General features: G+C 36.5%; 1 protein-coding gene across 3 annotated transcripts in view; it reads left to right on the top strand.

Moving 5' to 3' along the window:
* KDM4C (lysine demethylase 4C) overlaps positions 1-16,311 on the top strand; it is a 447,429-nt gene that overhangs the window by 312,504 nt on the left and 118,614 nt on the right. For all 3 annotated transcript variants that reach the window (XM_019664744.1, XM_019664743.1, XM_019664745.1), the window contains 2 exons: positions 8,981-9,036; positions 11,379-11,487. In XM_019664744.1, the coding sequence (XP_019520289.1) occupies positions 8,981-9,036; positions 11,379-11,487 (165 nt within the window). The remainder of the gene's footprint in view (positions 1-8,980; positions 9,037-11,378; positions 11,488-16,311) is intronic.

The following is a 16,311-nucleotide window of genomic DNA, read 5'->3' as shown; positions in this document are numbered from 1 at the left end:
ATAAAGGATTAATATCCCAAATATATAAAATGCTCATGCAACTCAACACCAAAAAAACAAACAACCCAATTAAAAAATGGGCAGAGGATATGAAGAGACGTTTCTCATTTCCTTTATTCTTAAAGTTGTGTATCTTTCATGAGTTTATTGGCAATGAAGAATCTTTGAGTCTTTTTGCCTATTTTTCATAAGTGTGGGTTTTTAAAAAAATATTTTCTGTTTTATATCAGGAATATTTTCTTGTTTTATTATTTTTTGTTAATTTATTTGTGTTAGTATTTTCTTTAGAATTTCAAAATTTTGATATAGCCAAAATTTATTAATCTTTCCAATATTTTGTCTTTTAAATGTTAAGAAGTCATATTTATCTTAAATTCATCAATATATTTGCTTATAATTTCTTTTAGTACTTTTATATAGCTCTCTTGTTTTTGAGGGTAGGTCTGTAAATCAATTGGCATTTATTTTTATGAATCAGAATCTCTCTTTCTCACGCACTCTCTCAGACACACACACATACACACATTCAGTTGAATTCATTATTGAAGAGTTTATGGTATTAATTTTTTATTATTTATTCAGCTCTATCTTCCTGTTTTCTAATTCTCTCTTCAACTAAGAGTAGTCTGCTATTTAACATATCCCATAAGTTTTTAATTTCAATTATTCTTTTTTGGCTATATAATTTTTTTTTATAATTTAAGTTTGTCTCACATTATATTTATTTATTTATTTATTTTTATTTTAGCTGAGCCATCCTGCCACCTGTTGGCAGCTCAGTGGCTGCTCACCTCGAGCTGGGACTCGAACTGCTGCTGTTGCTCAGAGCTCAAACTCTTGAGTGAACTCTTAACCAACTGAGCCACTCGGCTGGCCCTTTCTATATAATTTTTTAAAAATGTGATTTGTCATTTATAGTCTCTTACATTCTTAATACCCACATTAATTTTTAAGCATATTAAAATACTTATTTTACATCTTGTGTCTGAGATCATTATGCATCTAATTCTACGGTCTGTTTTTTCTGCTCCCGGAACCCATATTTTCTTGCATGTTTTTTGAGTTTTGATTGTGAGCTTAGATTCCTTATAACAATATTTGGGAATTTCTTGAGGCCTTTGTTAATAGGTGATTGCTGAAAATTACAATTTTCACTTTTAAATGATCACAATCCATTTTCCAATAATATCATTCTACTTCATGAGCAATATAAGAATGTCATAGTATAATTTCATTAACCCCCTTTCCCTTTGTGGTCTTGTCTTACATTTTATTTCTGTATACACTATACTCCCCAGTATTGTTATTTTTTATTTTTTATTTTTTTTAAAGATTTTTATTGGGGAATTGGAACAGCGCTGGGGAATTGGGGGAAGGGGAACAGATAAGTTGCTGTCATTTTTGTTCTTCAGTCTAGTTGTGGAGGATGTTGCTTTACTGGCCCAAGTTGGCACCATCATTGCGCTCTTCCCGGGTGAGGCAGATCAGTCACTGGATTCTGGACGGCTGCTCACTGCAGCTGCTGGCCGCTCACGCTGGCTGCTGGCTACACAGTAGCCCATGGCAACTCACTGCAGCAGGGGCTGCGGCCTAGCCGTCGCCGGCTACTCACGGCATCCCAGCTCCAAGTCGAGCAGTTGTTCAGCACCTTAGCTGTAGAGGGCAGTGTCACTGGCCCTCATATGTGGGATCCGAACCGGGGCCCTCTGGTGTCCCAAGCCAACTCTTAACTAATACGCCACTCAGCCAGCCCCACAGTATTGGTATTGTTATTTTTATTTGAGTCAAGTCTTTTAATGAAACTTACTGTCTCTCTTGCTGTCTCTTTGTCTCTCTCATTCTCTTTCTATGTGTTTATGTCTTGAATATACTAAAAATTCATTTTATGTTTACCCATTTTTGATGTCCTTCATTTCTTCCTGCCAATCCATGGTTCAAGTTGGTGTGGTAACTTTTTTTCATTTTGAAGATTTTTTTGGATGGAAAGGGGGGCAGGGGATGGGCATTTGTTATAGTGTGGATCTCCTGGAAAGAAATTCTCTTCAATTTTTATCTATGAGATTTTTTTTGTTTTGTCTTCATTTTCAAAGGATATTTTCTCTGGAAGTTGCCAGCTTTTTTCTTTCAGTATTTTATAAGTATTATTACATTGCCTTTTGCTTCCACTGTTTCCGGTTGGATTTCTGGTGTAACTCATACTCGTATAGTTGTTTACTGAATTGTCTCCTTTTTTTTGCTTTTAAAATACGTTTATTATATTTGGTTTTCAGAATTCCGACTGCTATGTATTTAGGTGTGTTTTCTTTGTATGTATCTGCTTGAAGTTTCCTGGGCATCTTGGATTTGTGGGTTGACATCTTTTATCAGTTTTGGAAAGTTCTCTGCCATTATCTCTTCAAATATTTTTACCCATTCTGTCTTTTCTCTCCTTGGACTCCATTTATACATAAATTAAACAGGTTGTTATTTTCCCTTAGATCTCTGTTCATTCTTATAACTGCTTTTTTCTTATATTTCCTATTTATGTCTTAAAGTCATTGAGCGTTTACTCTGCCAATTCCATTCTTCTTTGAATTCTGTCTAATGAATACACCATTCCTGATGTCATATTTTTTTCATTTCTACCATTTTAATTTGTTTTCTAAATAGTTTCCATGACTTTGCTAAAGTTTTCTGTCTTCATATTTGTTATCTATCTTTTTTATTAAGTCCTTTAGCATTTCAAACATACTAATTTAAAACTGATAATTCCAATATGATGTCCATCTTTGTATCTGATTTTATTTCCTTACTTGATAATATTTTCTTGCTTTTTAGTGTACCTTGTACTTTTTTTTGAGTGTGTGTTAGATGTTTTGTCTGTAGCAAATGAAGTTAACATTATTGTTTCGAGAAAGGGCATGCCCCTTCGTCTGTCAGATTTCTAGATTAGGAGTGAAGTCAATCTGATTTGTATTTGAGCTGGGTCTGAGATTTGCTGCAGTTTCAGTTTGATTCAGTCTATTCTGGTTTCAGTTGTTTTAAGGGTGGGATCAGGGCTTTCCCTTCAGCAGTGTCTGTTCTCTGAGCACTGTGGAGACTCTAGCACAGCGGTTCTCAACCTTCCTAATGCCGCAACCCCTTAATACAGTTCCTCATGTTGTGGTGACCCCCAACCATAAAATTATTTTCGTTGCTCCTCTATAACTGTAATTTTGCTACTGTTATGAATTGTAATGTAAATACCTTTTTGTTTTCCGATGGTCTTAGGCGACCCCTGTGAAAGGGACCCAACAGGTTGAGAACCGCTGCACATACGTCTGCTTTTCATAGCTAGGTTGGCAGCTTTTAGAACTATGTAAGACCTCTCCTTGCTTTAGAACTTAGCTGCCTGGATTTTGGGTTCCTGGAGAGTTTTCTTTCAGTTCTGCTGCTTGTTTTTTATACCTCAATAGAATTATTAGTGACAGATACATATTTTGTTCCCTGTGTTAACCAAAGAAGAGGTTCAGGTTATAATAAAGAACCAAAAGCATTTATTTGAGCAAAAAGAGATGCAATTCTGGAGGCACAGATTCAGGTAGCAACTTAAATTGTACTCCAAAGAGAACAAAGAAAGACAAGGTTTTATAATGGCAAAACTTATACATGTGGATCCTATTTTGGCCCTCCATGCCAGTGATGCATTCTGGCAAAGTTAGAAGGGATTGGTTAATTCCAGTATGCAAACAGAGGAGGCAAAAACTACAAGGAGGAAGTAAAGTCCATATATGTCCACACAGCAGCTGTTGTTCCAGGGTGTTTATGGCTTGGCTTTGAGCTGAGTTTAGCAACAGGTTAGCAACATAACAGCAGTTCTGAGAACTCAGGCACAAGATGTGCATAAGCCACACTTCTCAATGTTCTCCTGACTCTATTTTAAGTGACTCTCTTAGCAGTGTTTATTCCATTTTATTTTCTCCATTATCACCTGCTAAACTACTACACCCGGCTGATCCACTAGCAGTGTTATATGGAAGTTGTCTAGAGTCACAGTTAATCTTTTATATATTTAACCACTGTTCTTGTATTTATTGTGTGTTTATGAAATGCTTTACATTTATTAACTAATTTAGAGAAGTAGTATTTTTACTCCCTTTTACAGATAAGATATCTGAGGCACAGAGGATAAGGAACTGGCCCAAGATCATACCACTTGTAAATGGCACAACTGTAATTTGAACCCTGGCCATCTGCCTTTTGTTAAACACTATAATACAGCTTGGCTCTCTAGTTTTATGGTTCATCCTCTCAGTTAAATTGGATTCATCTAGCCTGAGGTTAGATTGATCAGACTGACTAAAATGTTGCTTTTGCCTGAAATGCTATCATTTTTTGAAGGATGAGGAGGAGATAAATTTAATGATCTCATATCATTGAGTTTTATTAGCTAGATAATGAAACGAATGGGAATGCAGATTGTTATGTAATCTATGCTGCTTGGTAACACAGTTTGTTATGATATGTGTTCTTTGGGCAGAAGGGGATTGGTTTTGAAAATGAACTCTTATTTATAGAAAAGATGAAATGGGGACCTGGTTATGCCCTTACCATCATCTTCTTTATATTGTGGTTAAGTACACATGGGCCTTCCTTCTCCCTTTCTCGATTGTGAGCATTTTAGAGCAAACACAGTCTCCTGTTTATTTTGACATTCTGCTTTGATATCCTGTGCCTTGTCTTGTACCTAGAAGCAGAGGGTGCTGGAAAAAAAGAGCATGGACAAACACGTGGTCAGGCAGACCTGAGCTTGGACCCCATTCGTTCCCTTCGGTGGTTGGTTAGGGGTTAGAAAACTATAGTCTGTGGGTCAAATCCAGCTCACTGACTATTTTGGTAAATAACATTGTTATTGGATTACACTCTCATCCATTTGTTTACATGTCCTACAATGGTTGAGTTGGTTGTTGTGCCCACTCTGTACTTGTGCAAAGCCTATATTAGTAAATATCTGGCCATTTACAGAAAAAGTTTGGTGACCCTGCATTGAATGATTTTAGGCAAGTTACTTAATCTCTTTAAACTTAATTTCCTCATCTATGAAGTGGCATGTTAATTACTCAATAAGTTTGTGTTAAGGAAGGGAGGTAAAGTATATCATGTTTCTGGTATGATATCTGGAAAGAATTAGGCCTTTAATATAGTCTCTACTTTTCTAATAGAAGAATTTTTATTATTGATAACCAATTTAATGAATCAGTTGCCCTAAAGAATACTCTGTCACTTTCTACATTTTCATTCCATTCTTTCACTGAATTTGAAGATGAACAGTAAACTAGTACAGTTAGTATATTTGGTAGGTGCCAACCTTTATCAGGCATTGCAGGGATTCTTAAGAAAATTGTGCTGCTTTTCAAGTAAGGGTTAACCTATTAAGTTTTAGAATTATCAGTTTTGTTCTCTGACAATAAAATACTATTTAAACAAAGGAAGGAAAGGTTTCAAGTCATCCTACCTGATATTGCCTTCTGCTGGGCTATGAACATAAGCATTTAGTCAAATTCATTTCCAAATGAATGGACAGGTTGACATCTTTGTGTTTTCTACCACGTCAGCTAGTTTGACCCATATGAGGGATGGTGATTAAAAAAAAATGATGTAACTGGACATGACTTTTTTCTTTTCTACTTATTTTTCTCGAAGTTAAGTAAATTGAACAAAAACCATGATATAGCATGTAAATTATATAAGTCGCTTTACCTGGCCATGAATGTTTTTGCCTATTACTAAAAAATATGATTTCTCAAGTAAATTATGGCAAAAATAACTCCATGTCAAATCATTGTTTTGTAACTCCATGTTACTGGAGTCTGTAGCTTCCTTTCTTTAGTGTCCCAGTATGTGAAAATGGCCTTTGCAATTTTTTAATCCTCTGGTAATATTTTCACTCTGCCCTGTTTTGCCGTATTTTCTCATGTATTTAACAAATTACTATGGACGGTGTACTCTCTATTGGGTGTCAGAATATAGAAAGAGTAACCTGGAAGATATTCTCACGACACTTACTGAGGTTATAGTATAGTGAGAGCAACAGAAAAAATTCAACAAATAGTTAACAAGAATAATGAGAGAGAAGTAACTGAGCCAGGGGATAAGGAGAACCTTCTCTGAGGATTCAACATTTAGGTGGAGATGTCAAGGATTTGTTTAGTTTAATTAATGAAGAATGGAGATCTGTGTGTCTGATGTGTTTGGGGGCAGAGGCAACCTCATGGGCAGTCCCTGGGGTGTCTAAGCATGGAGAGTAGTGCAGAGTGAAAGGTGACAAAGTTAAGGCCTGATGATTCTGACCCTTCTAAGTCACATTAAGTACTGAGAAGCATTAGAACCCATTCTGGTAGGTTCCACATTGACTGTGGGGTGGCATTAGCAGTAGTTTAGGTCTGTTGAAGGATGCTGGTGATATCAACTAAGGTGACAGCAGTGATAATGGAGAGAAGAAGTTGAATTTGGAGGTGGGATTGACAGAACTCAATTGATTGGCTTTAAGATGAGAGGAAAATTATGTCTTCCAGAATGAGCTAGAATCAATGGTTGATACCACTGATGGGAAACAGTGGGAGAGATCAGGCTTGGGAAGAAGATGTGAGTTCAGTTTTGCACATGTGTTTGAGATGCCTGTGGAGCTGCCAGACATCTTAGGAGATAAATGTTTGAGCCATTGGCCTTTTGGATAGTAGATGAGATGCCCAGCAAGCAGGTATGGATAGAGAAGTCAATAGGACCTATTGCAGAAATTACAGTGTTTAAGGAGCATGAAAGAGAAGCCTGTTAAAGGGAGCTGAGGGATCAGTTAGAGATGGAGTAGGACAATGAGGAGAGTGGGGGGTCATGGAAACCAGGGTCGTGATCAACAATGTTGAATGCTGCTAAGATGTGAGACAAACCAAGGACTTGGAATCATCCGTTAGATTTTGTGACATGGATGTCACTGGTGATCCAAGAAAGAACAAGTTTCATACTGTAGTAGGTGGGAGTCTTCTAAACTCCACTTAAAATCTTAAGCCTACATATTTCTGCTTTAGAGGACTTTTTCCTGCTGGTGCCATCTCACTCTGCAACATGTGTACCTTCTAATGATCCTAATCAGGTGCTTTAAAGCAGCTTCCATGCTGCTTTGCTGTATTTAACTCTGCTAACTTGTCCCTTTAGGCTCTTCTCACTGCCAGTTTCATTAATCAGACATCTAGTTCTCTTAGAGTCTGAGCTCCTCAGTCCACAGCTCCCCTTTGCTGCATTCCCACTTTAATACCGACATCTTTTATATACAATTGTGACCTCCTGTTTTGTTTTCATTTTCATCTTCCCCCATAGAGGGTATGTTAAATTACTGAAAAATACTTAAAGTCAGTAATGTTTTATGAAATTATTATTGAATAATTTGTGTATTATTGAATAATTTCAATTATTGCAGTTCTCATTTTCAATATTTGGATTTTGAAATTTTCCTTTCATTGTGTGCTACATCAGAACAAGTTATTTTAAAGGCCTCTAGAATATGGTTCTGTGGTGTGGATAGAAAAAACTCTCTGTTGAGTTATCTCCTTGAGCTGGGTTTATTATAGATTCAAATGTGTATATACAGGGCAGCTTTTGCTACTCTGAACCATGAATAATCACCTAGGAAATTTCAAATAGATGTGCAGAGACTTTGCAGACACGTAAGACCATTGGACATCTCTGATTGTTTGCTTTTTTGCTGCCTATTATGAGTTACACAGACATGTTGGTTCTCCTCAATTGTTTGTTATTATTCTCCTTAGAAAACCAAAAGCTATGGAGTTTGACACTCCATTATTAATAGTTGATACATTAGAAGGATTCCCTGTAAAGCTAGGCAAAACTGTCAAAATTAATTAACAGAGAACACCTTGGAGAACAGATAAGGAATGCTTTATATATATATATATATACACACATACATACACACACACACACACACACACACACACACACACACACAGCTTGGAGGGGCGAAAACCCTAAATAGTCTGTAACTATTTAAAAAATATATATTAATGAAGTAAAAGTAAAAAAACAAGCTTGAGGTTGAAATAAAAAAGTTACTTAAGTATTTAATAAAAAGTTCTAGGTCAACAAAAGACATTGCGTTGCTTTCTGGCCCTATTTTTTTCTTGGACTTTTTCATAGGATTGTAGTGAGAAATTATGAATAAAGTCTGTATTTGTAGTAGAGGGAGTCATCTTGAAGTGAAAAAGTCTGTGCCAGTCTAAGGCATGTAAAAGTGCCCAAAATATAAACTTGTGAGGGGAGGATAAAGAAAAACATTTTATGGAACTGTTTTCTGGGACTGGATAGCCTGGGCTTGTCAGAACATTTTCCCAACACCATCTGCCCACGGAAAGACCCAAATGATACTTTTGTGATCTCTAGTTGATCTTCAGCTTCCTTTGACAGGCATCTCTTTCATGCTCCTTAAACACTGTAATTTCTGTAATAGACCCTATTCACCTCTCTATCCACATCTTTTAAAAAGAGCTTCTTGCTTATCCTTATATCAGAACAAAGTCTGCCAGTTTTCTATTTTTCAGCCATCTTGTATACATGAGTGGATTCCCAGAGCACAAACGAACCCAGTCATATTCTCTGTTCTAGAATTCTGGTTCATACCTCTTCAGGCTACCAAATTGTCTGTGTCACAGCTTTCCTCCAAAGGTGGCAGTTGAACATGTTACCAGCATAATGATCATATCCTCTAGGGGAAATATATATATGTATATATAATGAAGGCCTATCTCTGAGCAGTTCAGTAAGGGAAAGGAAAAGGAGAGGTGGAAAGGTGAAAGTACATCCCTTATTGAACTGCTCAGAGATAGGCCTTCCTAAAATTCTTGATGGTTTTAATTTCAAAATAAAAAATTAGAATTAATGGGAATATTAAGATAAATAGTAATGTTTCTTATTTTATGTGTCTGATGACGGTGTATTTTTTCTCCCCTAGGAATGCTGTCTCTGCAATTTGAGAGGGGGCGCTCTTAAGGAAACCAAGGACAAAAAGTAAGTAATAGGTTAATGTGTTGAATTGCATTGTTTCCTTCTCCTCTCTAGAGTGGTTGAGCCTCTGGTGGCAGTTTGTGTTACCTCTCATTGTACACATTGTTCCAAGGCTTGTGCTGTCCAAATCTGAGGTTGGGATTCTCTGCTTGTCTTCAGAGACCATGACTGCCACCACATTCACCTCCTCTGAACAAAGGGTTTTAAGTCCTGCTTCTGTTCTGTGTCTTTGACACCATGAAAATGACCCCTCTTTTACTAACAATCTTTTAAATGAAGGCAGCCCATATCATCTAGGTGCCATTGGAATCCTAGTGTTTAATATGATGAATCCTGTTAGTCTAATAAAAGCAGTATATGCCTGAAAACAGAGAAAGCTGTTATCTTCAGATAAATATAATCAATCATGGTCATAACATTAAAACAAAACCATTTATTTTTAACTCAGCAAATTAACAAGAATGTGTATGTACTAAAATAGAAATACAGGGAGAGAACATTGATATTAAGATTTAAAGGGGACAGTCGGAGAATATGAAGAGTTTTGAAAGAAGAATCATAAGTGAACGTAAAGAAAGGTAATCTGGTTTTTATGGCAGTTGTTGAAATATATTTTTGCATGAATTTTATTTTCATGACCCAATTTTAATATTTTAAAGGGGCCAAAGCATTTTATAGGCTCCTTTGGAAATGGAAACATGTAGAAATGGTTTAGGCAGAGGTTTTAAGCTGGCACTTGGGAGCCAAATTCAGCCCCAAGATGTGTTTTTATTTGACTGACACATCATTTTTTTTTTTTTTTAAGCTGAGCCATCCTGCCACCAGTTGGCAGCTCAGCAGCAGCTCAGCTCAGTCCGTGAATCAAACCGGGGACCCTGTTGCTCAGAGCTCAAACTCTTGAGCGAGCTCTTAATCAACTGAGCCACTTGGCCGGCCCAACTGACACATCATTTTATAAATTTGATCCAAATTTTAAAAGTTGAGAGATTTTTGTATTAAAATCTAGATTTTCATCTTTACTTGAAAAATGATTGTGCTTCTCTATATGGCAATAATGGTAAGAAGAGAACCTGGCTGACATGGGCACATGTTCCCAGGTTACCACGATTTACCAGTTCACATTTATTTGTTTCCATCCTGCCTGACCCCACGAGCACTGGACTTGGGACCCTGAGTGTAAAGTAATGATGGAGTTTGAGTAATTATGTGTGTGTACACCTGTTTCTGGTTTCTTAAAGGGAAGAATAAAGTCAGTCATCAGTCCTGTGTTGATAAAGTTTAGTCTAAGAAACTATTTTTGCTTAATTTGGGATCTTTCACTTTCACAGTCTTAGTTAATGTGATTGGCACTGTACTAAAAAGTATTGACTAGTTCTAGGATGTTACACAGGTCATGCAGACTGAAATGACGTACGTGGTTCCTATAAAGACAGAGATGATAAGAACTTCTCTTCCTATACTTAGGCTAGGACAAAAAGAAACAGTGTTTGCTGTAGAATTACAGTATTTAGATATGAAAGAATGCCCCAATGGGGTTGACACTTGTCATCTCTTCCTGTGATCTTTAAAGGCAGGATGGAGTCTTAGGTTTGAGTGAAATAAATATCTGACTTAAAAATAGGTTGGTGGATTTGATCTTCTTTTAAGATCTTTTTAAACCTCAAGAGTCTTTTATTTGTTTCAGGCATAATATTTATGAGAAACTTTATAGTGTTAATGAGATTGTTGTGATTTTTCTGGAGAAATTCAGAATTTGAAAGGAGATACTAGGTTTTAAGTAGGAAAACAAAGGAACAGGCTACATTTCGTTTCTCCTTATCTTTAGGTTCCTTTGATTATAATAGGATTGCAATGAGAAACAGTTTACTTACTTAATCAGTATTAGATCTTGTAGAAAACTTTAGCTGTTTGTTCTAGTTTGCTTTATGATATTTGTATTATGTAAAAAGATTATATGATATACCCAGTTTATAACATTTGTCACATATTAATCAGCTTAAGTATATTGAACACCTCTGCATTTCAGCATCAAATAGAACAGCAAACCTACATGCAGTATTCTGTAGATCAAGTGTAGAAAACTACATATAGTGATAGGATCGAGTCCTTGGTTTTCCCCTACTTTTTAATGTCACAGTGGTGGGCAGCTGTGGTATTAAATCCATCCAGGTATCATCTAATAGGTTTAAAATTCAAAGAGTGGTCTATTTGTGATGGACTTAGGTGTTTGGCTTTCTTTCTCATCTGTGTGTTTCCCATCTGTGAGAGTTGCATCACCTGGTGTAAGTGCGAGGTATGTAAGTTTAGGGAACTTTTGTTTATGTTTAATGTCTCCTTTCCTGTAGGTGGGCCCATGTCATGTGTGCCGTCGCGGTCCCAGAAGTTCGATTCACTAATGTCCCAGAAAGGACACAGATAGATGTAGGCAAAATACCTTTACAGAGGTTAAAATTGGTGAGTGGCAAAGCTTCTTTTTTACCTCATAAATTAGTGTTAATTTCAAGTTCTGAATATTTCTATTAACACACACGTTCCCAAGATAATTTTTCTCTTAGCTTCATTTTTTTTAATTCTACCCTTTTTTCCTTTTAGTGTAAGTTTACTTATCTATACATACTCTTTTCCTGTTGTATTATAAGTATGTTTATAATCTTCCTCAAATTCTATTTGAAATAAGGCAAAGAAATACTACATTTCCTGGATTAATGTGAATTTTCAAACTATGAACTGTTTGGTGAGGTTTTTTTAGAAATGAACCTGAGCTATCTATCTCTATTTAACTTGTTTAGTTTCTCTGTCTCTTGCCTCTCTTTGGTTGGTCTTGATTTAGCAAAATACATCTAACCTGATTTCATCATCTCTTCAAGAAGAGACTTGCAGAGAAATACAGAAACTTTTATTATTATGAAGGGATTTTCTCACTTACAAATAGTTATTTAATTTGCCAAACTCTCTGGCCAATGATCTTCTGACCTGTTGAGAAACTTTCATAAAAATCTTCCCATTGTCTCTCTTTGTTAAGAGTATTTTTCATTGAAAAGATAGGCCTTTAATGTCCTCAACATTGAAGTAACCTTGGAGTTCCACAAAATTGTGATCCAACAGGTCATTAGTTTAGGCCCTTATAGTTAATATTTAATGAGAATTTTTCCTAAAGTTAAATGAAATGACCTTAAAATACGGGAGCGTGTCTTACATGTGGACTTTACTACCCTAGAACTTCTTCGGTGCTTGTTATTTTTAACTTGAGGTCTTTCCACTACGGGATGTTTTGGGCACTTTAGCTTTAACTCTCTACCCGCTTATTACGTGTTTTGTTACTTACTAGTCTCTCCCCCAACGAGGAGCTGGGAGTACTTAGAATCTGGTCGGTTTCTTTCCTTCTCACAGAAGGGAAAGTGAACACTTATTTTCCATTATAGCTCCATCAAGTATTTCACATGGCTAGAAAACATGTGGCCCTTTATGGAGCTGATGATTGCTCTTGGCAGATATGAGCCTTGAACCAGGATGTTCAGCATGTGATAATGGAAGTTTTGTGAATGAGATAGAAATGAATGCGCCATTTAAATGGCCCTTTAAAGCTCACAGTGACTCTCCAAAGAGAGTAAAATTCTTTGGCTCCTGGACTTACATACGAAAACTTGAAATCTTATATCTTGGTCAACAGTGAAAAAAAACACACCGATAAGAAATAAACAAAAACAATTTTCTAGAATTAGGACTATCAGGATATTTAAAAAATGTTGAGCTCACCACATCAAATAATTTAATATTTAGCATGATAAATACTAACAGATATCTTACATTTTAATATTTTTCTGATGTACAAGTAATATGTATTTGCAAAAATTCAAACACTACATTTAACAATCGTCTTTGGTTCTCTCTCCTGAAAGATGACTTCGGTTACCCAGTTAATTCCCCTCAGAATGAATGGTCACTGCTCCTGGTGCTTCCTTTTAAGGACCTGCATCCTGGGTCTTGTTGTCCAGGAGTGTTTCCTTAATGATGTATTGTTATCCACACCATTCCAGATGGGTTTTTAGGGAGGAGCAGGGAGGGTCAGCATGGATCATTTCAATGCCATTCAGGAAGTCTTATCTAGAAATTTGAAGTTCTGATGATTACATGGGCAAGTGGCAAAGTTTAATGTTTTCTTCACAATGCTATGCTTCACCTTGATTGTGTATATCATGTATTCCATATGTAATGTTTGCCATCCTTAGACAATTGATACCTTTACAAGAGTATGTCTTCACTGAATTTGAGATCACCTAAAGTCTATTTCAAATGACAATGTAGAGCTGTTCATTGGCATATAGATGTCCACGACACATATTTGGGTAAAAATTGCAGGCTGTAGATCAGATTTTTTTTCTGTTTTTAACGTAATTTTATATGCTTGGAGAATTTTCTTTCTTTAAATTTTTAAACTTTATTTTGAAATAAGTTTAGATTCACAGAGTTACTTTATATTCTTCATCCAGCTTTCATTAATGTTATAATATTGGCTCTGTATATAAGCATAGTAAATTTGTCAAAACTAAGAAATCCACATTGGTAATTCCTACTAACTAAACTGGAGAATTTACTTGGCTTTCTTTAATTTTTCCATTAATATCTTTTTTCTGTGTTCCACATTGGGTTTAGTTGTCATATATCCTTAGAATTGTCAAATCTGTGACAGTTTTTCAATCTTTCCTTGTTTTTCATGACCTTAACAATTTTGGTCAGGTATTTTGTAGAATAACCCTCAATTTGGAATTGTCTGATATTTTGTCACATTTAGACTGAGGTATGTGGTTTAGGAGGCATACCACAGAGATGAAGTGCCCTTCTCATCACATCATATCAGGGAAACATGATATAAATACAATTTATTACTGATATTATATACTTGGATTAGGAAGAGTCTGCCAAATTACTATTTTCCTTTTTTTTAAATAATTTTTTTTCAGTTACAGTTGACATACAATACTATATTAGTTTCAAGTGTACAACATAGTGATTAGTTAGTTATATAACTTATGAAGTGATCACTCTGATAAGTCTAGTACCCATCTATCACCATACATAGTTATTAACAATATTATTGACTGTATTCCCTATGCTGTACTTTACATCCCTGTGACTGTTTTTATAACTGGCAATTTGTACATCTTAATCCCTTCTACTTTTTTACTGCATGGAGAATTTCTTAGACTGATATTTATCAAAATGTGCATAGTGGTTATTTTAAGTGGGAAATCAAAAGGAGAAACTTCATTTGAGGGCAAAACAATCACTCAAAAATGCTGTAATTGTTGGAAAGGGGGCAGTAGCCAGAAGTCTAGATAAATTTTTCACCAAGAATCCTCAAGAAAACACCATCACCTTTGTGAATCTCCTGTAGTGCATCTGTGCCCTGGTCTTAATCAGTGACCCTTGGTGATTGGAGTGGGGTAGAGTGCACCTTTCCAGAGAACAGGACACTCTGCCCTGTACGTACAGTCAAGGTATGCTTTTATGACACTAGCGTTCTTTTGAAGTTTAAGTAATCTAAGAAGAGCATGGCCAGCCAGAAGTCAGAGCGGTAGTTTTCTGTGGTATTTCTCCCAGGCCACTGTATGTCTAGGCAAATTATTTTACTATGTCTATCTAGTAAATGTACCGTATTTGCCGGCGTATAAGACGATTTTTTGGCCCTGAAAAATATGCCTCCAAGTGGGGGGTCGTCTTATACGCCAGGTACACTTCAGATAGACTGCCCATAGTGCTTGCCCCGTGCCATAGTGGCCTCCCGATGCCCGCCCACTTCATTCCACATACCGTTCAGGCATCAGCAGCGCTGCTGGGTGTATGCTCGGCTGTTATGCGATTTTGCTGTTATGCGATTTTACCACACTCGCAAAATCGCTCAAAGCCGACCATATAACAAACTCTGTATTTTGAGTGGAAATGTTAGGGGGTCGTCTTATACGCCCAGTCGTCTTATACGCCGGCAAATACGGTATGTGTGTCTTATAGTGTCAGTTTCAGTCTTTTTCTAGAGCTGTAGCCAACCCTTTTCTGGATGCTGAACTGTCCACCCATCTTCTTATTCACACCGATGGGAGATATTAGGAATTAGGTGTCAGTGTCAATTTATTGTACCGAACAATTACTACCTTACCTTGCCAAACATTTAGTTCACTTTTTTGAATAAGACGTTGTTCTTGTCTCCTAACCTCCAATAGTCTAGATCCGGCTTTCTCAACTTGGCTCTATTGACTTTTTAGACAAGATAATTCTTTGTTGGGGTGATGGTCATGTGCATCATGGATTGCGCATCCTTGAACAAACACACAATGCCAGATATCCCCCTCAGAGGCAAAAATCACTCCCATTTGAGAACCCACTGGTCTGCAGGGAAGACACACATAAAGAGAAAATTTCCATTTTTGTCGTTTTTAGACAAAGAATATCTTGGTTGAAAGAAGTAAGTTGGAGACTAAGAGAACAGAAATTCTTAATTGGTCTTAAAAATATCCTAGAGATTTTTTTTGGCAAATTATTCAAATTTCTTATTTGTCAATAAAGTAATAGAATTTGGCAACGTATGTGCACATTTTCTACTGTATTATCTAATCTGATTTAATATTTTAACATTATCTATTCTTATAGAAATTGAACAACCATGAATACTAACGAAGTTTCATAAATATTAAAATTCTGTGATGTGTTGTGTGTATATACACACATATGGTAACTACTGAGTAAATATTTATGGAATAAATAAAAGGCAGCAAATTGTTACTTATTATTTGTGCTTCAGGCTTAAAATTATTGTGGCTGGAAGCTTTGATCAGACAATACCAAATAGCTTGTGCATTTTTATTGTTTCCCCTTTAAAAGTCGTAGTGATAAATTCATGCACACCTATGTGCATGCTGCTCTAAAAGCAATGCATTGATTTTCTTATTGGAATGACAGGGTACATATGATTAGGTCATAGAGCCTAGCAGTACTTCACAGAGCCCAGGGAACACCCATGCAGCACTTGCCCTGTTGTCTGAGAGTTCTGATCTTGGAACCTGTGGTCAGTTGGGGATTGAAAACTGGAGTGACCCGATGTAGGCAGAACCAATTGCTCATTCATAAAGCAGCAGCCTTGGGGTGGGGGGTGGGGTCTCGGAGCCTCTCTCAAGTTACCACTAGGTGGTGCTGCTGTACCATTTTCTCATGGCCTTGCCCTTAGATCACCTCTTAGCAAGTGCCCGATCAGAGAGCCCTGCCCATACTTGTAGGGTGTGAGGG

This window comes from Hipposideros armiger, unplaced genomic scaffold (genome assembly GCF_001890085.2).
Source record: "Hipposideros armiger isolate ML-2016 unplaced genomic scaffold, ASM189008v1 scaffold_429, whole genome shotgun sequence".
NCBI classification, from domain to species: domain Eukaryota; kingdom Metazoa; phylum Chordata; class Mammalia; order Chiroptera; family Hipposideridae; genus Hipposideros; species Hipposideros armiger.
This window is presented reverse-complemented; position numbering and strand designations above follow the sequence as displayed.